We start from the raw sequence: 24,827 nt of genomic DNA, 5'->3' as shown, positions 1-24,827 counted from the left end.
ACTCCAGGGGAAGGATACTGCAAAATCCCCATTTCCTCCTCACTCCTGGGGGAAGGATATTGCAAAATCTCCGTTCCCACCCCACTCTGGAGCCAGCCAGAGGTGGTATTTTGCCAGTTCTCCACACTGCTCAAAATTTCCGCTACCGGTTCTACAGAACCTGTCAGAACCTGCTGAATTTCACCTCTGGAACAACCCCACCATTTGACTTAATCAACACACAAAAATGCTATCGTTCCTTTCTCTACTCCTCCCCAGTTACAACAATTAATAACCTTTTCTAGATAGGTGTAGCTCCATATTTTGCCATCCGCCCACGTTCTGGAGATAATCTTCCCATTTGGATCATACTCCATTTTTTCAGTCCAGGTTCCTCTCTGGATGTATGTTACTAATCCGGAATGGGAGTAAGTGATGTTCACTTCATTGTATTTATTGATGGGCGACCAAAGAATTGGACGGCCTGCCTGGTCATAGAGGATCCGAAGGGTGAACTTGCGATGGTCATCGTAGATCTTCCCTGTTCTTGTTAAGTGGTCAAAATCAATGGACAACAAGTTCCTGTTGTGAGCCTAAAGAACATAAGAAGAAAGGCATGGCACATAAGTTCCGGGACTCAAACCCGTTTAACACGTGTGCAGTGGCAAAATTCTGTGCTGCTGCAATGACCACAAGAAAAAAAATTGGTTACAGAATTATAGAGGTTTCAACTTCAACTTCACCCCTTGGGATGCCTTTGTAAGGCATTGCATGCCAAAATAACTAGACACAGGGACAGTTTTTTCCCTCATGCCATCATTCTGCTGAACACCTAATTCTCTATACTGTCTTATGTCTAAGTATATTTACCCACATTGTATCACTGTAATATTATTATGCTTCTTACCTTCTTTACTACTCCCTCTTATTGGTATTATTATTATTATTACTCTGTTGCTTTGCATGTACACTGAGAGCTTCTGCACTGGAAACTAATTCCTCCTGTCTCTAATAACATTTAGCCAAATAAAGTATTCCATTTTATTCCCTTCCTAATTCCATCCCATATTCCATTCCATATTCCATTCCATTCCATATTCCATATTCCATATTCCATATTCCATTCCATTCCATATTCCATTCCATTCCATCAGTGGTGGGATTCAAGTAATTTAACAACCGGTTCTCTGCCCTAATGATTTCTTCTAACAACCAGTTTGCCAAACTGCTCAGAAAGTTAACAACCGGTTCTCCCGAAGTGTGCGAACCGGCTGAATCCCACCACTGCATTCCATATTCCATTCATTATTCCATATTCCATATTCAATTCCATTCTAAACTGGTCAAATTAAACTTGGTTCCAAATGATGGATGAATCCAAGTCTCCACTCGGACTCAATATGACAATCTCAGTAAAAGAAATGAGTGGAATGGAATTCGACAAATCAAGCTTGATTCCTAGTGACTTCATGGAGATGTCTTTGTAATTTTGTTGACAATTATATGGAAGTGATTTGCTATTATCTTCTTACAGGATGGGTTTTTTTTTTTTTTTTTTTTTTTTTGGCTTTTGCTTCTCAATCTATCTTAAAACTGCAAGGTTTCCGTATGCCTCCCAACCAACTACTAATCAAGTCTAACCAGTGGTGGGATTCAAATAATTTAACAACTGGTTCTCTCCCCTGATGACTGGCTGGGTGGGCGTGGCCATGGTGGGCGTGGTCATGGGGTGTGACAGGCAGCACTCAGACTCCTGTACCCCCTAGGAGCAAAAACGGGCCCTGGGGGGTGGGGGTGGGTGCTGCAACCCCTGTGCCCCATTTTGGCCTTAGTAGGCCTCCCTGCAGCCTCCTGGGAGCAAAAATAGGTTACGGGGGGACATGCTGCCCCCCTCCCCCGTGCTCCTTTTGGGCCTAGTAGGCCTCCCTGCACTTACCTGGGAGCCAAAATGAGCCGTGTAGGGACTCCTGGAAGGGGCCGGGCGGGGAGACTCGGGCCAGCTAGCAATTTAACAACCGGTTCTCCTGAACTGGACCGAACCGGCTGAATCCCATCACTGGGTGTGACCCTTCTTAGGATTCTCAAGCCATGGTTGCTGTCCATCTGCTGTGGTAGCTTGAAGAAAGTCTTGGAATATTCTGTTCTCCCATTTTCCATCAAATTTGACAGATCTATAATGATTACCCTGTTTGTAGGCCATTTTTTTTAAAAAAAGATCATTAGTTTCAATGCACCCTGTTAATCAAGACCTCCCCGAGGAGCAGTTCCGTCAAATTGAAAACAGATTTCCTACAGAGTTTCTTCACCCTGTAAGTTTATTGACGTCTTCGCTTTTAAACCCCAAGTCTGTTAATTAAGGAGAGTTGAGGGGGAAAGAAGTATTGACTCACCTGCCAGAGGGATCTGTTAATACTCCTGTTGAATGAAAGCCATAAAGGCCAACCTGATACAATGACAGCGGATCATTCTGTGTAAATGCAGGACTGGAGAGACCAAAAGTGGCTTTGAAAATGAACTCCTAAGACAGGCAAAATCCCATCTTGAAGGAGAGATGAGTTGTTTATTGGCCTGAAATAAAGTCTGAACCACAGCCAAGGGCAAGGATTTCCTTCTTGCCTGTATGGCAGCCCTCACAGTATGCAAAACACTCTCTCAGCCCCTTAATCACTCCTTAAATTTCATGGCTCTCTTTGGGTCAGGCCCCATAGATCCCTATCGGGGTGCTGCCATTCTGGTGGGGAGACGGTCTGGGTCAGTGGTGAAATCCACATTTTTTTACTACTGGTTCTGTGGACGTGGCTTGGTGGGTGTGGTGTGGCTTGATGGGCGTGGCTTGGTGGGCATGGCAGGGGAAGGATACTGCAAAATCTCCATTTCCTCCCCACTCCTGGGGGAAGGATACTGCAAAATCTCCATTCCCACCCCACTCTGGGGCCAGCCAGAGGTGGTATTTGCCAGTTCTCTGAACTGCTCAAAATTTCCGCTACCGGTTCTCCGAACTGCTCAAAATTTCTGCTACCGGTTCTCCAAACTGCTCAAAATTTCCGCTACCGGTTCTCCAAATTGCTCAAAATTTCCGCTACCGGTTCTCCAAACTGCTCAAAATTTCCACTACCGGTTCTCCAAACTGCTCAAAATTTCCACTACCGGTTCTCTGAACTAATCAAAATTTCTGCTACCGGTTCTCCAAATTGCTCAAAATTTCCACTACTGGTTCTCCAAATTGCTCAAAATTTCCGCTACCGGTTCTCCAGAACCTGTCAGAACTTGCTGGATTTCACCCCTGGCCTGGGTGCATTCCTTAGTTCATAATCTTTTTCCTGATGCCTATGTATCCTGTACTTTGATTTACCTTCTTGGGAATGTAAGTGGGGGGAGGGCCATCTGTTTTGTCTCAGTTCCAAAGCCTCCAGCAAGAGATGCCTCAGAACAATTTAGATACAGATTAACAGAGTTGGAAGAGACCTTGTAGGTCATCTAGTCCAACCTCTGCCCAAGCAGGAGACCCTATACCATTTCTGACAAATGGCAGTCCAGCCTCTTCTTGAAAGCCTCCAGTTGTTAAGGTTGTAAGTGTGTTGTAAGGTTATAAGTGTGTAAACTGTGTTGTAAGGTTGTAAGTGTGTGGACCAGCTATACATTACTTTTTTCCCGTGCCATTGTGACTTCGTACAGTCACTAAACAAATGGTTGTAAGTTGAGGACTACCTGTAAATCAGGCCAGTTGTCTCCAAACTAATCTGACAAGTTGGGAGGTTAATATATTCTTTTCTTCTTATATCCTTTTCAGCCTGCGGTTCTCAAAACAACTTCACACCTGGCTTATTGGCTTATTCAACGCAGGACTGAGGGGAGAGGTCTCTAACTGCTTTATCCTAAGTGAATTGCGCGGGGAACCTCAGATCCTGCTTCTTTTGTCCTGCAATCCCTTTCTTTCAATAAAAGGTTCCTTTTGAAATGTTAATTGTTTCAAAAGTTTTACTTTCTTAAATGAAGAGGAAAGGCAGACTCTTACACTTTGTTGTCAGGGTAATGATGATTTAAAGCTGACCAACCCTTTAAGACTGAGGATGAGTCAGCAGTCATGCCCTTTAAGAAGCTGTCTATATAAGGGAGGCCATTAGAGGGCATCTCGTTCTCTCCTCATGTATCTTTCTCCTTGTGGTGTTCTATCTGCATTGTAGTTCTCCGTGTAGAGTTGAAGATTGATTGATTGCCTGGTATATGCCTATCACTTGTATGTCTGTATATAGAAGTCTTGTATATAAACCACTGTTTGTAAGAGAAACCTCTGTGTCCTGTATTTTGCTCCTGGGTTGTCTCAAAATAGTAGTCACGCTGTAAATATTCTGACAGGTTATGGGCCCAGTCCAGAGAGAAGGCCAGAGTGAGTAGACCAGGGGTTTGCAACCTTAAATACTCAAAGAGCCATTTGGATCTATTTCCCACAGAAAATAAAACACCGAGAGCCACAAAACCTGAGTGGGCGTCGCCAACTTGATGTCACTCACTTCTAGCAGTCACATGACCCCTTAGCCACACCTACTCAGCCGGTCATTAGGGCAAAGAACCAGTTGTTAAAAAACACCAGGAACCACAAAATCCTTTTGACATATCTCTCTCTCCCCTCCCCCCTCCCCCTCCCTCTCCCCACTCTCTTTTGTCTCTCTATGTCTCTCTCTCTCTCTCTCTCCCTCCCCCTCTCTCTGCATCTCTCTGTCTGCCCTCACTGCTTCTCCATCCCCTGCCGTCGCCCTTCTCAGGCTAGGCGAGGAGAGACTGGGAGGGGAGGGTGAGAGACGGGGCTAGCCAATGGTGGTATCACCTGACAGGGAGCCACAGCAGAGGGCCCAAAGAGCCACATGCGGCTCTGGAGCCGCAGGTTGCTGACCCCTAGACTAGACAGACTAGAGAGAAGAGATACCCAGTGTGAGCTTGCACCAGAGCCAGAGGGATTGTGTAACATGGTTTGATAGTGGTTAGTGGCTTGTGAAAGAAAGCAGGCAGCATGGCCTCCATCAGAGTAACAAACTGACATTTGTTTCTCTGCCCAGATGTTCAGGGAGAGTTCCTATCCATCTCTCTTTAGCAAAAGGGTAGGCGATCTGGAGAGTTATCTCTGCCCAATGGATTTGCCCGCTCTCTATTCATGCCAGTGGACGAGGCGTGCTATGGATACCATCTGCTAAGGAATTCCAGCAGGTGGGGTCAAAGAAAAGGGCCTTTTCCACAGTGGTCCCATCCTTGTGGAACACTCTTTATCACAAGAGCTGAGAACTGTCCTCTCCCTTTTGGCCTTCCAGAAAGGTACTAAAACTTGGCTTTGCCAGCTGGCTTGGAGCCCTGAGGGAGGTGGAGGTGGTTTGCAGAGTAAGGAGACTTTATCTTTGTGCCATCCATTTCTTAGTTTTGGTTTCTGTGGAGTTTTTAAAATTTTAATCTATGCAGTTTTAATATTTTTAATATAGTTTAATTATACTATTTGTTTTATAACCTTTAAGCTGCCCAGAGTTATAAGCTCCCACCTTATAGGGGAGATGTACTGTAAATGTACTGTAAGATGTAAGATGTATTGTAAGAAATGCTGAGCGTCAAAGAATTGAGGCCTTTGAACTCTGGTGCTGGAGAAGACTCCTGCTCTGAGTCCCTTGGACTGGAAGGCGATCCAACTGGTCAGTCCTAGAGGAAAACAACCCTGACTGCTCTTTAGAAGGCCAGATCCTGAAGGTGAAACTCAACTACTTTGGCCACCTAATGAGAAGGAAGGACTCACTGGAGAAGAGCCTAATGCTGGGAAAGATTGAGGGCAAAAGAAGAAGGGGACGGCAGAGAATGAAGTGGCTGGATGGAGTCACTGAAGCAGTTGGCGTGAACTTAAATGGACTCCGAGAGATGGTAGAGGACAGAAAGGCCTGAAGAAACCTTGTCCATGGGGTCGCGATGGGTCAGACACAACTTCGCAACTAACAACAATAACTGTAAAAGTAAAGGTAAAGGAGTCCTTGCAGATTTTACTCCACTATTCGTTGCCAACTATAGGAGGCAGCGCTCATCTCCATTTCAAGGCCATTGAGGTAGCGCTGTCCAGAGAATTTCCACAGTCACGTGGCCAGTGTGATGTCACAGAGCACTGTTACCTTCCCACCAAAGTGGTACCTATTTATCTACTCTCATTGTCATGCTTTCAAACTCTAGGTGGGCAGGAGCTGAGGCGAGGACGGCAGCTCACCCTGTTGTGTGGTGCTCAGGTCTTGAACCTGGGCTGCTGGTTTTCCAGCTGAGAAGCCCAACATCTTAACCACTGAGCCACCACATCACCATCCATACGGAAGATGAGCAGCATAAAAATAAATAAATAAATAAAAATAAATTGGAGAGAAGTACACTCTCGGAGATCTGCAAGGAAACAGCATGCTTTTGCCATGCACTCCTTGCTCCTTGCCTTCAACAAATCTCAAGACCTAAAATGGACACCTAACATCAAAAACGTCATCAAAAAAGCACAGCAAAGAATGTTCTTTCTGCACCAACTCAGAAAGCTCAAACTGCTCAAGGAGCTGCTGATACAGTTCTACAGAGGAATTATTGAGTCTGTCATCTGCACCTCCATAACTGTCTGGTTTGGTTCTGCAACCCAACAAGACAGACACAGACTTCAGAGGATCATTAGAACTGCAGAAAAAACAATGACTACCAACCTGCCTTCCATGGAGAACCTGTATACTGCACAAGTCAAAAAGAGGGCTGTGAAAATATTTACACACCCCTCACATCCTGGACATAAACTGTATCAACTCCTACCCTCAAAACGACCCTATAGAGCACTGCACACCAGAACAACTAGACACAAGAATTTTTTTCCTGAACGCCATCACTCTGCTAAACAAATAATTCCCTCAACACTGTCTAACCATTTACTAAGTCTGCACTACTATTAATCTTCTCATCGTTCCTATCACCCATCTCCTCCCACTTAAGACCTTGACTGTTACCTTGTTGCTGGTATCCTTACAATTTATATTGAATGTTTCCTAATATGATTTGATTGCTTATTTGTTCTCTATGGCTATCATTAAGTGTTGTACCTTATGATTCTTGACAAATGTATCTTGTCTTTTTATGTATACTGAGAGTGTATGCACAAAGACAAATTACTTGTGTATCCAATCACACTTGGCCAATAAAGAATTCTCTTCTCTTCTCTTCTCTTCTCTTCTCTTCTCTTCTCTTCTCTTCTCTTCTCTTCTCTTCTACACTCTCTTCTACACTCATCTCATCTACTCTACTCTACTCTACTCTACTCTACTCTACTCTACTCTACTCTACTCTACTCTACCTAATGGAAAAGGGCAGGACAACCTTTCTGTAATGCAAAAAAAAATAAAAAAAATAAAATAAAATCCAAACAACCAGTGGACAGCATGAGAATTTCAGAGCTTTATCTATGGATTTCCTGCCTAAGTCTATGTTTGACCTTTTTTTTATTTTATTTTATTGAAAAGTTTTATAGGAAATACAAACATTTTCTCCCCGCCCACCCTTTCCCCCTCAACCCCCCTCCCTCCCACCCCCCTTTCCCCTCCTTCCCCCCCCACCCCCCTCCCTAGACTTCCCAGAACAGGCACAGGGTATAGCATTCACAAACATAAAGCTAAAATATGCTAACAAATTATTGCGTTCATATTCTCCCTAAATCTTTAACTCCTTATAACTCAAAAACTATAAACATAAACTACTTAAAAATATTTCATTCATAAGCTATATGAATCTTCTTGTTCAGATACTTTTTTTGTATATAGTCAATCGATCTTCTCCATTCCGATATGTATCTTTCATTTGAATGATCTTTAAGGTATGATGAAATTTTTGCCATCTCCGCCAAATGCACAACTTTTAATGTCCATTCCTCAATGGTGGGTGGATCTTCCTTCTTCCAGTGCTGTGCCACCAGTAACCTGGCAGCTGTTATTAAATTCAAAACCAACTTTGTCTCTATTACAGTACAATCCGTGACTATTCCCAACAAAAAAAACTGTGGTGTAAATTTAATTTTTTTCCTTAAAATATTTTGAATAATCCACCATATTTTTATCCAAAAAGCCTTAATTTTTTTACATGTCCACCATATATGAAAATATGTAGCATCTTCACACTCACATTGCCAACACTTAGGTTGTAAATTTGGATACATACAGGCTAGTTTTTTTGGGTCTAAATGCCATCTATAAAACATTTTGTAAAAGCTCTCTCTTAAGTTTTGAGCTTGTATGAATCTTACATTTCTAACCCATATCTTTTCCCATGTATCCAACATTATTGGTTCACCTATATTTTGTGCCCATTTTATCATATAATCCTTGACTAGCTCTGTTTCCGAATCTATTTCCACTAATACATTATACAGCCTTTTAATATGCATTTGACCTTTATCTCTTATTTGCTTTATCAAATTCTCATCCTGCTGCAAAATACCAGTTTTTTGATCCTCTCTCCATCTGGCCTGCAGCTGACCATACTGAAACCAAGTCTTAATAATTCCTTCTTCTCTTAATTGCTTAATTAATTCTCTTAATTGATTTTAATTGTAATCTAACTCCTTCCTTATAAAGGAGTTCCTTATATGTAAACTTATCTTCCTTATATGTAAACTTATTCTGGTTTTAAAATAAATACAGCTAAAACAAAGATAATAGCTAAAAATATGGACAGAAGCCAGAAAGAAGAGATAGAAAGGTTAACAGGATTTGAAATAGTTAAGAAGGTTAAATATTTAGGGGTTTATATTATGACTGCAAATACGAAATTATATCAACATAATTATGAACCGTTATGGTAAAAAATACAGAAAGAGATGGAAAATTGGAAAAAATTGCAACTGTCTTTGCTGGGTAGGATAGCCGCTGTAAAAATGAATATCTTACCAAGATTTTTATTTCTTTTTCAAATGATACCTATACTCAAAAAAGATGAAAATCTGAAGGAATGGCAGAAGGGCATAAACAAGTTTGTGTGGCCAGGGAAGAAACCACGAGTTAATCAAAAGATAATGCAAGACACCCGAGAAAGAGGTGGTCTTAAAATGCCCAATTCAAGACTGTATTATGAAGCCGCTACCCTCTCAGCAATTACAGATTGGATAAATTTAACGGAGGAAGAGATACTGAATATTGAAGGATATGGTCTGGTCTACGGCTGGCATGCTTATCTATTGTATGACAAGAAAGTAGATAAGACTTTTAAAAGACACATATTAAGAAATGCTCTACTGCGTGTCTGGAAAAAGTATAAATATAAACTAAAGGATAAGTTAACAATATGGACAGTACCCAGACACGCGATAGTGTTTGACCTTTTGCGGCACAGATGACCGTAGCCAAATCTTCATAACTAAGTTAAAACATAGGAAAATCCATCTTTTTCTTCATTACAGAAGGTTGGGTCTTCTCAGGAATCCTGGTGATGAAAACTGAACTTCAGGCAGCCTTCCAGCTGTGCTTATCATAACTAGCTTGGTTCATCTTCCTCTTCTGTTTATTTGTTTCCAAGTAAAACACGGAGATTGGAAATACCATTGGAAATATGGAGACTGAAAGGCTTGTAATTAAAGCCTTGAGCGATGTGAAACACAGCAGTGTACCTCTCATCTTCAGAGACAAACTTGGTCTATCTGCTGCCTTAAAATAGCTCATAATTAAAAGAATCTGTAACACCCACAGTAGGTCACTATCGGCAAAAATAATCACAAATCGCAATAAAGTGACCATAGATCTCAACAAATAGTCGTAAAGGCAAGATGGTTGCCAAGTGCATGAAATACGATGGAGTGACTATGTGTGTGTGTGCGTGTGTGTTTGTACAGTGGTGGTAACTCCAAGGAGTCGTAAGTCATAAGAGTCATGGTGGCGCAGTGATTAGAATGCAGGATTGCAGGCTAATTCTGCACTCTGTCGGGAGTTCGATCTTGACCGGCTGAACAAACCTTCCAAACTTTCAATGTCGGTAAAATGAGGACCCCAATTGTTGAGGGCAATAGGCTGACTCTGTAAAGCGCTTAGAGAGGGCTGTAAAAGCACTGTGAAGCGGTATATAAATCTAAGTGCTATTGGTAAAATATTGGAAGGGGACAGTTGTAATTTGAATGGTGATCAATTATTAAGCAAGGACTATCTGTATTAGCAGGCAGTTTGTTATTTTGCTATGCTCTCTTTTAAATTAAAAAAGAACCTCTTTATGTTCAAAATTATAGCACAGGTTTTAATTTAATTTTTTTGAATATCACACCTCCTGATATGCAGGCTGCATTTCTTTTCCTCGCTATTATTTTTCTTTTGATGTTACATCGTGCTGTTCCAATCCATGGTCACAGCAATGACTTTATTTCTCATTAGGTTAGCCATTTTTGAAAAGTTTCTAGCTGGATACTCCCTCCTCCATTTTGTAAAAAGCCAAATGTTACAGAATAGTTTCAGATAAACAGAGTTGGAAGGGACTTTGCAGGTCATCTAGTCCAACCCCTCACCCAAGCAGGAGACCCTACACCATTTCAGTCCAATCTCTTCTTAAAAGCATCCAGTGATGAAACTCGCACAACTTCCGAAGGCAACTTCTGTTCCATTGGTTAATTGATCTCAATGTCAGAAAATTTCTCCTTATATCCAGATTGAATCTATCCAGGTTGAAAATAGCTTGACACCTTCCTCTCTGTGGCAGCTCCTCCAATATTGGAAGACTGCTGCCATGTCTCCCCTGGTCCTTCCCTTCACTAGACTAGACATGCCCAGTTCCTGCAACTGTTCTTCATATGTTTTAGCCTCTCCAGCCCCCTAATCATTCTGGTTGCTCTTCTCTGCGCTTTTTCTAGAGTCTCAACATCTTTTTTATAGTGTGGTGACCAAAATTGGATGCAATATTCTAGGTGTGGCCTTACTAAGAAGGCTTTATAGTGTGGTATTAGTACCTCACTTGATCTTGATTGCATCCCTCTGTTCATGCAATTTAGGATTGCACTGACTTTTTTGGCTGCCGCTGCACACTGCTGGCTCATTTTTAACTGGTTGTCCACTAAGACTCCAAGATCCCTCTCACAGTTACTGCTATTAAGCCTGATTTCACCCAGTCTATATGTATACTTTGGTTTTTCTTGCCTAAGTGTAAAACGTTACTTTTCTCTACATTGAGTTTCATTTTGTTAGGTAAGGCCCAGTCTGCCAAGTTCCATCTGGATCTTGAGCCTAATATCCAGGGCGTTAGCTATTTCTGCCAGCTTAGTGTCATCTGCAAATTTGGTAAATTCCCCTTCTATTCCCTCATCTAAGTAGTTTATGAAGATATTGAAGAGTACTGAAGGAACCTTGTGGTACCCTGTTTACTTCCCTCCATGTAGACGTAGACCCATTAAGGACTACTCGTTGAGTATGGTTTGTCAGCCAGTTGCGAATCCATCTGGTGGTGATGCTATCTATCCCACTTTTTCTAGCTTACAAAGAAGCAGGTTGCGATCTACTTTGTCAAATGCCTTGCTGAAGTCTAAGTATATTATGTCCACAGTATTTCACTGGTCTACTAATTTAGTCACTATGTTGAAGAATGAAATAAATGAAATAAAATTGTTTGGCATGATCTGTTTTTAAGAAACCCATGCTGACTGCTTATTACCATATTTTTTGGAGTATAAGACACACCTTTTTCCCCCCTAAAAGGGGATGAAAATTTAGGTGCGTCTTATACACCGAATGTAGCCCTGTCCACCCACTGGCCCCCACCCTTTGGCCTCTTCCTCGTAGCAGTTACCTCCTTACAAGCAAACAGCAAGAAAAAACAGCTCCTTTCAGCTTCAGCACAGCCTAATTAGCACACATTGATTGGATCGGCCTCCCGACTCTCAACTGATTTGCTCTCAGCTGTTTTGCGCAGGGCTCTGCTGCTTGCTGCAAAGAGGTAAATTGCTGGAGCAGATTTTTTCCCCCTTGTGCTAATCAAGCTATGCTGAAAACGAAAATGAAAGTAAAGCAGGCTGTTTGCTGTTTGCTGCAATGAGGCAAAATTGCTCAGAGGCAGAGGGAGATTTCTTTTTCTTCTTTTCCTCACCAAAAAAGGTAGGTGTGTCTTATACTCCGGTGTGTCTTATACTCTGAAAAATATGGTATTTTACTCGTTTCTAGATGTTGGAAGATCTATTTTTTAATTATCTTTTCCAGTATCTTCCCGGGTATTGATATTAAGCTGTTCACTAAGGCAACCATTTTGAAAGAATGCTTATAATTCATTGTCAAAATTTCTAATGTGTCCATTCCCACCCCCATCCCCCAGCCAATTTTTTTTTTTTTAGTTTTAGAAGAATGTCACCCGTTGTTTTGAAATATGTGTGTGTCCCTTCAAGTCAGTTTTTGACTTCTGCAAACTGCTTATATCAGGCCCTGCAGGTTTGTAAGCAAGATTTTTTAAAAAATGGCTTGCCATTACATTATTCTAGGGCTGAGAGAGAATGACTGGCCCTAGCTAACTTTGTGCCTCTGGCGGGACTTTATTTAGCCTGGTACCGTAACCAATACCATCAAACTGGCTCTCATTTTGAAAGAGACATAAAGACAAAATTGACAATGCAAACAGAACTGTGCTGGAAGATTTGCAATATGAGCCAGAAATACAGGTCTGTTCAGTGGGAAAACTTACCCGTAACCTTCTTTCAAAAGTGGAAATATTGCCTTTAGTTTGTTCCTTCCTTTGCCTCCACTCGATAAGGTTGGAGTTGTGCTCCCCAGGCAAGGAGATATTACATTTTCCTAAGGTGGGGTTCACCACACCAGCCAGGATGTGGGTCTCAGCATTCAGCGTCAGCTCCATTCCGCTCGCAAAGGTGACTCGGAGGGACCCGTCTGGACTGACCCGATAAATATTCTGAATATTGTCTGTCATCACACAAAACAGAGGAGAAAGAGCTCAGCTTTTCTTCTTGGTGAGTTAATAGTTGTGTGCGGGAAGGCTTTACTGATCTAGTCTTGGAATGGCATTTGCAGCGGTTCCACAACTGGAAACATCTGGGGGGGTTGCAATGATACTGCATTCAAACCAGTGGTGAAATCTAAAATTTGTTACTACTGGTTCTGTGATCGTGGCTTGGTGGGGAAGGGGTAATGTGACTGGGTGGGGCGTAGCCAATTTTATTTTTTATTTTTTTTACTTTTAAAACCATTTTTTTTACAACCTCTTCGGTGAAAAATGCCTCTGATGATCCAAGCTGAGTTGCCTGATCGGCAGAGGCATTTAAAAGAAAAATGCCTCTGACGATCCAAGCTGAGTTGCCTGATCGGCAGAGGCTTTTAAAAGAAAAAAAAGCCACTGATGATCGCATGGCTCAGCTGGGCATTGAGGGGGGGCAGGGATTTTTGCTACCAGTTCTCCGAACCACCCGCCTCCATCGTTACCAGATTGGGCGATCCGGTCTGAACCGGGAGTATTTCACCCGATTCAAACCTCAATATATCTTATTAGTATTATCCTCTATACCAGGGGAGTCAATCTCGATTTCATTGAGGGCTACATCAGGGTTGTGTTTGACCTCAAGGACTGGGATGGGTGTGGCCAGGGTGGGCATAGCCAGCTCGACATCACTCCTGTCAGGGGCACCTGTGGCGGCCTGAGCGCTCTACCAGTGAAAATGGGCTCCCGCATGCGGCCCTCCCGAGCTCCGTTTTCACTGGCAGAGGGTTGCAGGAGGCCCTGACAGTCAAAAACGGAGCTCGGGAATCCATTTTCGCTGGCAGAAGCACTGTGGGCTGGTCCTTCACTGTCTCCAGGGTGGCCCCACAGGCCAGATTTAAATGCCCTGCAGGCCGGGTCTCGCCCCTGGGCCTTGAGTTTGATACCCCTGCTCTATGCCAAAGAAAAGAATTTCCCACAGTAATACTGAAGGAAGATATGATTCTAATAGCACTGAAAAGGGAAGAATTCCCAGCGCTATTGAAAATATAGTTTGACTACCGATTATACCGTGTTTCCCCGAAAATAAGACCCTGTCTTATATTTTTTTGAATGCTGAAGTAAACTCTTGGCCTTATTGCCATGCGCTCAAAAACCTGATTGGGCTTATTATCAGGGGATGTCTTATTTTGAGCCGAGGTGGCACAGAGCTTAGAGTGCAGTACTGCAGCTACTTCAGCTGACTGCTAGTTCAGCAGATCAGTGGATCAAATCTCACTGGCTCAAGGTTGACTCAGCCTTCCATCCTTCCGAGGTGGGTAAAATGAGGACCCAGATTGTTGGGGGCAATATGCTATTTAGTATACTGTCTTTGGTGTAAGCCGCTCAGAGTCCTCGGAGAGTGGGCGGCATAGAAAGATGAATAATAAAATAAAATAAAAAATAAAATAAACAGGGTAGTTTGATTACTTCATTATAGAATGGTGAGTTTAGGATTGCAATAAATTGTTTTATTAAGGCGTGTTAAGGGGCAGGGCTTGGTCTGCCATAGTGCAGATTTTGATCCCACACAAACATGGATTTCACTCTACATACTCACACAAAACTTAGTTATATAAGCTCAGAAGGACCACAATAGAACGATAATATAGCAATGTTCTCTTTATTGTAATGAGCACTGAATCGCTTAAAAACATAGAGGCAAAATTAGTTTTTTTTTTTTTTGCTAACATCTGCATTATTATTATTATTATTTTTTGCAAACGAGGAATACTCATTAAATAATTTTGCTTAGAGTGGGAAGTTGAAAAAGAAACTTATGGTCTTAAAAGAGGAAATGAATTGTCATCCCCAGTTGTAAAAAAATAATTTGTACTCTAGAATTGCTGCTAAAGTACAAACTTATATTTTTTTAGTCCAGGATGGGGAACTGTAACCCTGGAGCAATTGCACCCTGAAGTGCAGGAGAAAAGAATTCTGCATCCTCGCTGCAAATATTGCTTTTTTAAAAAATTCACAATCTGGCTCATTAAAAGCAGCACCCGAAGGCTTGAAGCTTCCACAGGATTTAAAACTCCGACTCTTGTATGGAGAAAATCCATTTGAGAACTTTTTGGAAAAACAAAACATAGTTATCAATGTTTGGTAAACAAGTTTTTTTTAAAAAAACAAAACAAAACAAAATCTATGCTGAGTTGCTTGGCTATAATTAGGCATTCGTTAAGATTTTATTCAACAGACTTTTTACCCTGTGACAATTGAGTTTATTAGCATATGGGCCCTGAATTTGTTCTTAATTTTATTATGTAACTAAAATTGACTAGCATGACAGAGAGAAGCTGAAGTGTGGAATAATTACTGCAAAACACTCCCCCCCCGAAAATAAAAGAGCTTTAAGTTTTGTTTTGTCTTTCTGTTTATTGTCTTTCTCTCTATTTTCTAAGCCCCAGGGAAATATTTGTATTTGAAATGCAATAAAATAATACTTTCTGTAGCATCTGGAAATCTTTCTCTCCCTCTTTGAGGGTGAAACACCCCCACTTCCTCCAAATCTCTGGCTTTTATGCACAGCTGAAATAAAAGCTATGTTACTGTTTTCTTAAATAAATAAATGCAATTATTATAATAGCTGAAGAGTATCTTGTAGTGATATCGTAAAGGAATATGGATCACAGTGAGTCCAATCTGTCAGTTTTGCAAATTTCCACAAGCTTCATCATTAAAACACACAAACAGGCACACAAATATTGATGGTGTCTATAACGCTAAAAAACCTTCGGTATGGAATTATTCTGGTTTCAATCCTTGCTGTATCCTATTCAGATCTACAAAACTTGGGAGAGATTATCTGTCCGTTTTAAATGGGGCATCATCAATACACAGATGATACCCAATCAAATTTATTTTGTTTATTTATTTGAGTTTTATCCTGCCTTTATTACTATAAGAACTCAAGGTGATGAACATACATAATACTCCTACCTCTTCTTATTTTCCACACAACAACAAATATGGATATTCCACTTAGCATGTGACTCAGGATGACCAACATAAAAAAACAACAACTAAAAATCACCATCCTCTTTTAATGATCCCATAATCCCTTGAGGGATGGAGTCTGGGCAACTGAATGGAGCTGAGTGTTTACTGGCAGGATTCTCTTCCTGTCATCAATGTGGAGTTTTATTCAGAAGATATATTGTCAGTGTGCCCAGAGAGAGAAATATCTGCGTCTACCTAGGATCGAACTCACAGCCTCTTGATTGTGAGGTGAGAGCTCCACCTCTAGGCCACCGCACCCCTAAAAAAAAAATAACTAAAAATGAAAGCAGGTAATAGAATAAAATATAAAAAATGCAATCTACAAAGCAGCCTGTGAAGAGAAGTATTGGAGAAAACAGTCATATAGCTGTTGTGGTCTGCCGGCAGCCTGCGGAGCTGGCAGCAGAGTTGGACAGTGAGGAGGCTGGGGAGGACCATGGGCCAGTCCTGGAGTCTGGGGAAGGCTCAGATAAGGGCTCTGTGTCGGAGGCAGAGATGGGGCCAGGGCTATCTGGAAGTTATGTGCTGCCTCCAGAGTCTGACGTCAATGAGGCAGAGGAACAGGAGGCGCCTGTTCCCAGTGCATGCATGCGCAGAACTGCCAGAAGGCAAGAACAGTTAAGACAAAAGGGGCGACTCTGGAGTAAGGCTTGGAGATGATTGGCCCCTCCCATAAGACATAAAGGAGGAGCAAAGGCACGTGAGCCTTTGCAGCAAGCAACTTTGTTCATTCTAGTCGGTTTAAATTCTGAAGCTCCGTTTTGACTCTGCACTTCGTGTGGCCTTGCAAATTGCCAATTAGATCTTTGGCAGCGTGTCAAGGGAGATAAAGGTGGGTGCTTATCAGCCTTATCCTGAAGGACTGTGGCAGACTTCTGTCGGACTCTTTACAAACTATTTGTGACTCATCACAGGCTGTGAATGAACAGAATTCACAGCCGTTGAAATAAAAAGAGGGATTTGGGGAATAATTCTGTGCTTTTTACTGTCTAAGGAAGCCTAAGTCAGAACAATAGCAGATCCAACCACTCCTGGATCCAATGCCTTGGATGAGTGGGTAGGATAAACCAATTTATTCTTTTTGAAACAGGCATTCTAGGCTCATTGGGCGATACGACGAAAATCCTGACACCTATCTGGAGGGTCTCATGAAAAACAGCCACAGACAGATGGATAGGCGGTTGATGTGGAAGTTGTCTGATTCCAAGGCTGCACCATCTTTGACTCTTGGGGTCTGCTTTCCCCAGAAAAAACACAATCAGAATCTAGGGGTCCACCTGGAAGCAGTTCCTGCTCCATGGGCTATGGGCAGGGAAGACTTTTCATGGCTTTAGCCAGTGTGCCATCTGCAACTCTCTTTGAAATCAGATGTGTTGAAGATGGTCAGCCATGTCATTGTTAACCTGCCCACCCCGCTAGATAGACTAGGTCAGAAAATGAACTCTGCAGGAAAGCTAACAATACTTTGATTGAGACAGAATTCAATAGCAGAATCTTGTTAAGTCTGATGGAGATATTCCTCCTCCTCCTTTTGGTAACAGGTATTGAATGCTTCCATCAAGGCCACCTCCCTTACTATCATCTCTAGCACAAATTATTGTAACTTGCTGTATATGGATCTGTGCTTGAAGACCATTTCAAGTAGTCCAGAAATGCATCTGGAGGCATATTTAACGGTCAGTCAAGATACTACCATGGTATACTCTGCTGCTGAAACAGAAGGGTCTTATACTATAAATCATATTAATCTAAGTATTGTATCATGCACAGTATTATATTGTTTTCTGAGGTACTGACGTTGGAGCAGAAGTTTATTTATTTTATTTTATTTTATTTTATTTCGGATTTATATACCGCACCTTCTCCCGAGGGACTCAGGGCGGTGTACAGCCAGATAAAAACATACAATACAAACATTAAAAACAATTAAAAGAATATATACTAATTTGGCCCCAGTTTAAAATGACAAACCAATTAAAAATTAAAAATATTTAAAAATATGTTAAGCCAGCCCGGCTTGCTGAAAAAAGAAAGTTTTAAGGGCACGGCGGAGTTATGTTGCAAACTTCAGAAACGTACAAGGAACAGAAATAAGGAACTTGTTAAATGTACTGATGAGTTTAATGACCTATGTTCTATATCATCCATGTAACGAACTTATATTAAGAAACATATTAGCAGAAGAGTTCACGGAAAGTAACGGACTGTGTAAGATAGTATCCATATATGGAAATAGAGTCAGACGTGTAACGCCTCTGGCGTGGCTAGAATTGCAAAATGTATAAAAGGTACACCTTGGGCATACACCTCGGGTACACCTCGGAATCTGACATGTGAATGCTCCGAACCTTTGCTAGCAAATAAACCTGTGTTCTCCAACTTTTGTGGTCTTTTCTCCTGCCTTTGGGAAAGTGGGTTTTCCCACTTCACTGCAAAAGTTGTACTGGTTATAAGTACCATGTTCTCCCCCAAAATAAGACCTATCCCAAAAATAAGCCCTAGCTTGATTTTTACATGTGCACCCAATATAATAGGACCTAGTTATCTTCGAGACCGCCTGCTGCTACCGATGACCTCCCACCGACCTGTGCGCTCCCACAGAGAGGGCCTCTCGGGGTGCCATCAGCCAAACAATGTAGGCTGGTGACCCCCAGGGGGAGGGCCTTCTCTGTGGGGGCACCTACCCTCTGGAATCAGCTGCCCCCAGAGATAAGGAGAATCCAAAACCTCGGTGCCTTCCGCCGTGCCCTTAAAACTTTCTTTTTTCAGCAAGCCGGGCTGGTTTAACATATTTTTTAACATATTTTTAAAATATTTTTAATCGGTTTGTCATTTTAAGCTGGGGCCAAATTAGTATATATTCTTTTAATTGTTTTTAATGTTTGTATTGTATTTTTTATCTGGCTGTACACCGCCCTGAGTCCCTCGGGAGAAGGTGTGGTATATAAATTCGAAATAAAATAAAATAAATAAAAATAAAATAAATAATCCCTATCCACAAAATAAGCCCTAGTTAAGAACCTCCCACTCCATTGCACCTGGTTTCACAGGGTGGGGCGAGGTGCACGGGTAAAAATCAAATGAGGGTGGGGATGGGGGTGGGTGGAGCTGCTTACTTTCAGACAGGTGCAGCCAGGCCTCGCACACCCCAACACCTGCCTCACCTTGCTGGATTTATCCGGAGCTCATTTCTTGGCTGCAGAGGCCTTTCCTGAAGGCCTCTGATGGCAAAAAGGAGGCCGGGGGCAACACATGTGAGCGGAGGCAAGCGGCCACAGAAGAAGTGGGCTGGCAGCGGGCTCCTGTTGGGCAGGGTTGTCTTTGCTGCTGCCACGAGGTGAGTCAGTGGAAGACATCTCCTGAAAATAAGACCTGGTGCCTTTTTTGGTGGCCAAAAAAATGTAAAACTGGGTCTTATTTTTGGGGAAACACGGTAGGTTTCTGAGGGCAATTTAAGATGTTGGACACTAGTTACAAAAGAGTCACGATCGGATAATTTAGGAGCTGCTTTTCTGCAATAGTTTCTCTTTGTCCTACTCAAAGAACTAGGACATACCATTAGATAGTACCAGCTAGTTAAGAATCAGAAAGTATGGCCCCCACTGGTGGTTATTCTCTGAAGCAGTTCTTACGTCTTTAGAATAATTGTTCCCTAAGGCTTGGATGCTGAAACACGGCTGATCCAGAAAGGCTTCGGGGATTAATTATAGCCAATATTGCTATATTCAAGACATTTAACTTACTACTTTTAGCCTTCATTTAAACTGAGATTTAATTACACAACTGTTCTAATTAATTATTATAGTGACTTGCATCGGGTTTTACATGTAAATTATGTAGCTACCTAGAATCCTATGGCAGTCGACAAATCCCATAAATAAATAATAAATAAGCAAATGAATAAAACAAGCAAGGCAGGCTGGCTTGGAAATTCCCTAGTTTATCATTAAAGGACAGTTCACCAAAGTTTATGGGATTCTCACTTTCATTGGATCTTGGCAGCTGTGTGGGCTCTGACATCGGCAAAGCTATATGATCATGATTTATCACATAGCTTTTACGTACACTGAGAGCTTATGCACCGAAGACAAATTCCTTGTGTGTCCAATCACACTTGGCCAATATATATCATAAGAGAAAATGCAAAGGGATCAACAAACGCCAAAGTAGTCACAATTGGTGTGGTGGTCCAAATGCTAAGCCAAGCATGGTTTAAACATGGTTTATTGAATTACCCCGTATTAGTTGGCTTGAACAAAGTTAAAATGTAGTCTCTGGTTTTTGGTATCAGGTTAGTTTGTGGCATTCAATGATATTATGTTTTAGAGCTGAGCGTTGTGGTGGCCTAGTGGTGAAGACTCTCACCTCCTACTTGGAAGGTTGAGGGTTCAATCCTAGGTAGTGGCAGATGTTTCTCTCCTAAGGTGCAAAGAAAAGAAATATCTGCTGCGAACTCTGCATGGCATCAGGAAGGGCGTTCGGCCAGTAAATGCTCAGGTCTATCCAGTTGCCCTGACTGTACTCCGAATTAAGGGATTACAGGGTCATAAAAAGGTAGTTTAATGATATTATAGTAGAGCTACCCTCTATTGCTGTTCATAAATTTATTATTCTTTCTCTTGTTCGGCTTATCTGGGACAAACATTAGGTTGATGGTCTGTAACATTCTATGTCTCTTGTTTTAAAAGTGGTGTCATCACAGTTAGTTTCCAAAGAGGCCAGTTTTAGTGATAACTAAACCACAACTTGGTTCAGTCTCTCCCACTGGAGAGAATAAGTTTGACTGGATTATGCTGGCTTTTAAAGAAAAAAAAAAATACGTTTCTGATCTCAAGGCTTCCTATAGTTGTCATCTTATTATTCTGAACTTGCTTGATCAGATCTTTTGAGTAACCTGTAGGAGCCAATATAATGAGCTACCTCGCTTTGTTGCAGGGCTTTGAAAAATATATTCAGAGGAACGTTAAAACTACGAGATCAAACACGGGAAAAAACAACAACAACGAGGATGCATTTTGCCTACCTTGTTTTAAAGTATAAATAGTTGAGGTAGCTGAAAAGTTAGTTGCTGTAATCACATTTTCCCTATTTGAAGCGTCAATTTCTATTCTCATCAGTTTTTCAACATCACTATGGAAACTGCTGACTTCCCCAGTGGGGAAAGTTGCATTGGTTAAATGACCATCGGAATCATACCTAGGAAAATAGAAAGAGCACAGATAAATGGCATATACAATGCAGTGCACTGAAAAAGAAGGAGGGAGGGAGGGAGGGAGGGAAGAGGAATAGAAGGAGGGAAGTGTACCCAATGGTGGGATTCAGCCAGTTCGCACCTATTCAGGAGAACTGGTTGTTAACTTTCTAAGCAGTTCGGAGAACCGGTTGTTGGAAGAAATCTCCTTTTTTCCCTTTACAGGACTAATCCTATAAGGAAGGCAGGAAGGAAACATTCTGGTGGTGTTTCTAGCCTAATCTTTATTGCCCTGCTTACAGAAACTGCCTCTCTGGTTAACCCTTATTACATTGTAACAGCTAAGGCGAAGCGCCCATCGACGTGAGTAATGTTGAGTTGGCCATGCCCGCACAACCATGCCTACCCAGCTGGTCATTAGGGCAGAGAACCGGTTGTTAAATTATTTGAATCCCACCACTGAGCGTACCCATATCAAATCAACATTTTATTATGTTCATCGGCAGAGGAATAGAGATATAGACAGACAGACCGACAAACAGACACACACACAAAGATTCTGGCACGAATCAGTATTTGTTCTCTTTTTGAGAGACATCCAGTGATAATTTCGCTGAAAAGCAACCCATTCTTTCCCTAGCTATCAAGAGAGTCTGGATTGGCTAGCCCAGAGTAAGCTCATAGCATTTACACTTACCTGCTGTTTTCAGCTGCCTGCAATCATAAAGCCTTTGGCTTTCCAAAAGACATTTTACAAGCTGCTTTGGGATCCTGTTTTGGCTGAAGAGCTGGGTCAAAATGTGCCTCCTACTTTGAATGGCTAATCTTTATACGGTGATTAAAAAGTCACTTTGCATTCCCAGGACTAAAGTTGCCCTGTGGAGGCTTTTCACAGCTGGTGCAGCCAACTGCAAAACAAATACTTTTGGAAAGCAAGGGTTTTTTTAACCCCAGTGTGCTCTGTAGCATCACAGCTTAATTTTATATTTCTTTATAGCCAGAGAGACCTCTTTCCAAAAATGAAGCTTTCGCCATTTTTTTTAGAAGAGCGCAATACTAGATGGACTCATAGGCCCACTTGCAATCATGATGATGTTAGAAGCCATATAGCTTTGCTTTGCAACACAGGTAGTCCTTGACTTAGGACAGTTCATTTAGTGACCCTCTTCACTTTTCGAGAAATGTGTGCCACACTGTTTGACTCAAGACATTTTTCATCCCTGGGCATCTCTATACATAAATAAGATCACAGAGTTCAAGGGACTGATTAAAAGTATAGAGAACTGTACTTTAAGATTATTATTTTTTTTAAAAGAGCCCTTTCTCATTGTGGGCCAATTCAATTTAGGTTTAGATTTAACACACCCTGGTTGCAACTTTCAAGATTTTATTGGCACTTTTGATGCTTTGTTTTATAAGCCACCTTGCTTCACTCACTGGGGAGAAGGCAATCATGGTACATAAAAAGTAATTCATGAATAATGATGATGAATTTATGGACAGCCACGAAGTAATGGCACAGTAAACCTTGGAGTTTGATGTGACCTAAGAGATGGCCACAAGAGGGCACTCTGCACTAAGAAAAAAGGGAATTTAAAAGAAAACTGAGCTACTGGAGCTCAGTATCATTCTTTTCTCTAAAATGTTTTAACGTTTTCTACGGGTTTCATAATGCTGCAAAAAACATATTGAGGGTTTTAGACAATGCCCCAGATGCAGGAGTATCCAGGTTTATGAACTGCAGCATTGCAGACCCATCAGCTCTACATGTCTAGGGTGTGCTGCTGGCATGGTTTATGCCTTCACAGCACTGATGAGAAGCGATGACAGCTCTTCGGTGCCTCCTAATGGGAAATCCAGCTGTCTATTTCCAGCTGTTCAGGGTCCCCCCTTCCTATTCCGTTGGTTTAAAGCCAGGCTGCCAAAGCTGCTTCCCCCACTCCCCACAACTGGGGATTCAAGCATTTACTGGTCTACCAGGAGCTGATCGGAACAGCTGATACCTTGATAACAAGGCCAGAAGGTAACTCTGTGCGATTCTGTGCAATTCCCTCCCCAATTCTGCACTCATTTCTCCATGAAGACATGACTCCCTTTGAGCCAGAGGCTGTCAAAGCGGATGCCGTTGAGTATATTTAGAGGCCTTCAGATCTTTCTGTTTTGGCTGACTGCTCTCCATCCCACTTGACCTCAGGGATGACCTCAACAGAGGAATCACATCAAAGGGAAGTTGACTACGTTGAGTAATGACCAGTCTTCGCTTTCGAGAAAAGTGTGCAACGTTGTCTGGCTTAAGGGGGCTTTTCATCCCTGTCTTATTTGGAAATGCACTGCGAGAACAGTTAGGGATAGGGTTGGTTTGTTTTCGGACAAGATTTGGAGTGTTTGAATTGGTGCGATAGATACATTGGGCAGCTACAAGGATTAAGGCACCTATTTCACCTCTTAAAACCAGTGATGGGATTGAAAAAATTAACAACCAGTTTGCTGTCCGCTTGCTGGATAGGTGTGGCCATGGGGGGGTGGCCTACTCAGCCTCCTGCACCATGGATGGGGAGCATTTTTGCCCTCCCAAGGCTCCGGAGGCTTTCCTCAAGCCTCCAGAAGGGCAAAAACGTCTTCCCTCAGGCACCAGAGGCCCTCTGGAGGCTGGAAATGAGCCTGTTTCTGGACTTCTGGTAGGCCCGTTTTTCGCCCTCGTAAGGCTCCAGAGGCTTTCCTCGAGCCTCTAGGAGGGCAAAAATGGCCTCCCCCAAGCTCCAGAGGCCAGAAATGGGCCCATTTCCGGACTTCTGGTAGGTCCATTTTTCGCCCTCCAAAGCTCCAGAGGCTTTCCTCAAGCCTCCAGGAGGGCAAAAACGGCCTCTCCCGGGCACCGGAGGCTGGAAACAGGCCCATTTCCGGACTTCTGGAGGCCCGTTTTTTCACCCTCCCAGGGCCTCCACGCAGGCCCTGCACTTACCTCGTATCCAAAATGGGGCACGTGGAGACTCCTGGGAGGGGCGGGGTGGGGTGGGCGGAGTCAGCCAGTCCTTGGAACAACTGGTTCGGCGAACCAGATTAAAATTAACATCTAGTTCGCACGAACCGGTTCAAACCGGCTGAATCCCATCCCTGCTTAAAACCCACCTCCATCCGAATGCATTAGAAGGGACAAACCTTTGGTCCCTTTTACCTGTGAAGGTTCTCCAGGACACTTTTTGTATCATTGGTTTCCAAGGACATTTTTGTAGGTCCATGTGAACCCCTTGAGCATCTTGACAACAAGAGAACCAACTAGTAGCGGCAGCAGGTTAGAATCTTGTTGGAAAATAGCAGTAGAACTTAGACTTATATACCGCTTCCGTGCTTTGCAGCCCTCTCTAAGAGGTTTACAGAGCCAGCATATGGCCAACAATCTAATAAGAAAGAAAGTTATTGCTGTGACCATGGATTGGAACAGCACGATGTAACATCAAAAGAAAAATAATAGCGAGGAAAAGAAATGCAGCATGCATAACAAGAGGTGTGACATCCAAAGAAATTAAATGACACTGAAACCTGTGCTGTAATTTAGAGCATAAAGAGATTATTTTTAGTTTAAAAGAGAGCACAGCAAAATAATAAACTGTCTGCTAATATAGGTAGCCCTTGCTTAATAACTAATCGCCATTCAAATTACAACTGACCTCCTCCAATATATTAGATTTATATACCC

General features: G+C 42.2%; 1 protein-coding gene across 1 annotated transcript in view; it reads right to left on the bottom strand.

Moving 5' to 3' along the window:
• TENM1 (teneurin transmembrane protein 1) overlaps nucleotides 1-24,827 on the bottom strand; it is a 349,073-nt gene that overhangs the window by 12,144 nt on the left and 312,102 nt on the right. Inside the window, 3 exon segments of the mRNA XM_070952054.1 lie at nucleotides 276-572; nucleotides 12,652-12,887; nucleotides 20,963-21,135. Of these exon segments, the coding sequence (XP_070808155.1) occupies nucleotides 276-572; nucleotides 12,652-12,887; nucleotides 20,963-21,135 (706 nt within the window).

The sequence above is a fragment of the Pituophis catenifer genome, unplaced genomic scaffold, assembly GCF_029215685.1.
Source record: "Pituophis catenifer annectens isolate HBS135680 unplaced genomic scaffold, rPitCat1.0.hap2 SCAF_11, whole genome shotgun sequence".
Lineage (NCBI taxonomy): Eukaryota > Metazoa > Chordata > Lepidosauria > Squamata > Colubridae > Pituophis > Pituophis catenifer.
Note: the sequence above shows the minus strand (reverse complement) of the source record. Positions and strands in the feature narration are given on the sequence as shown.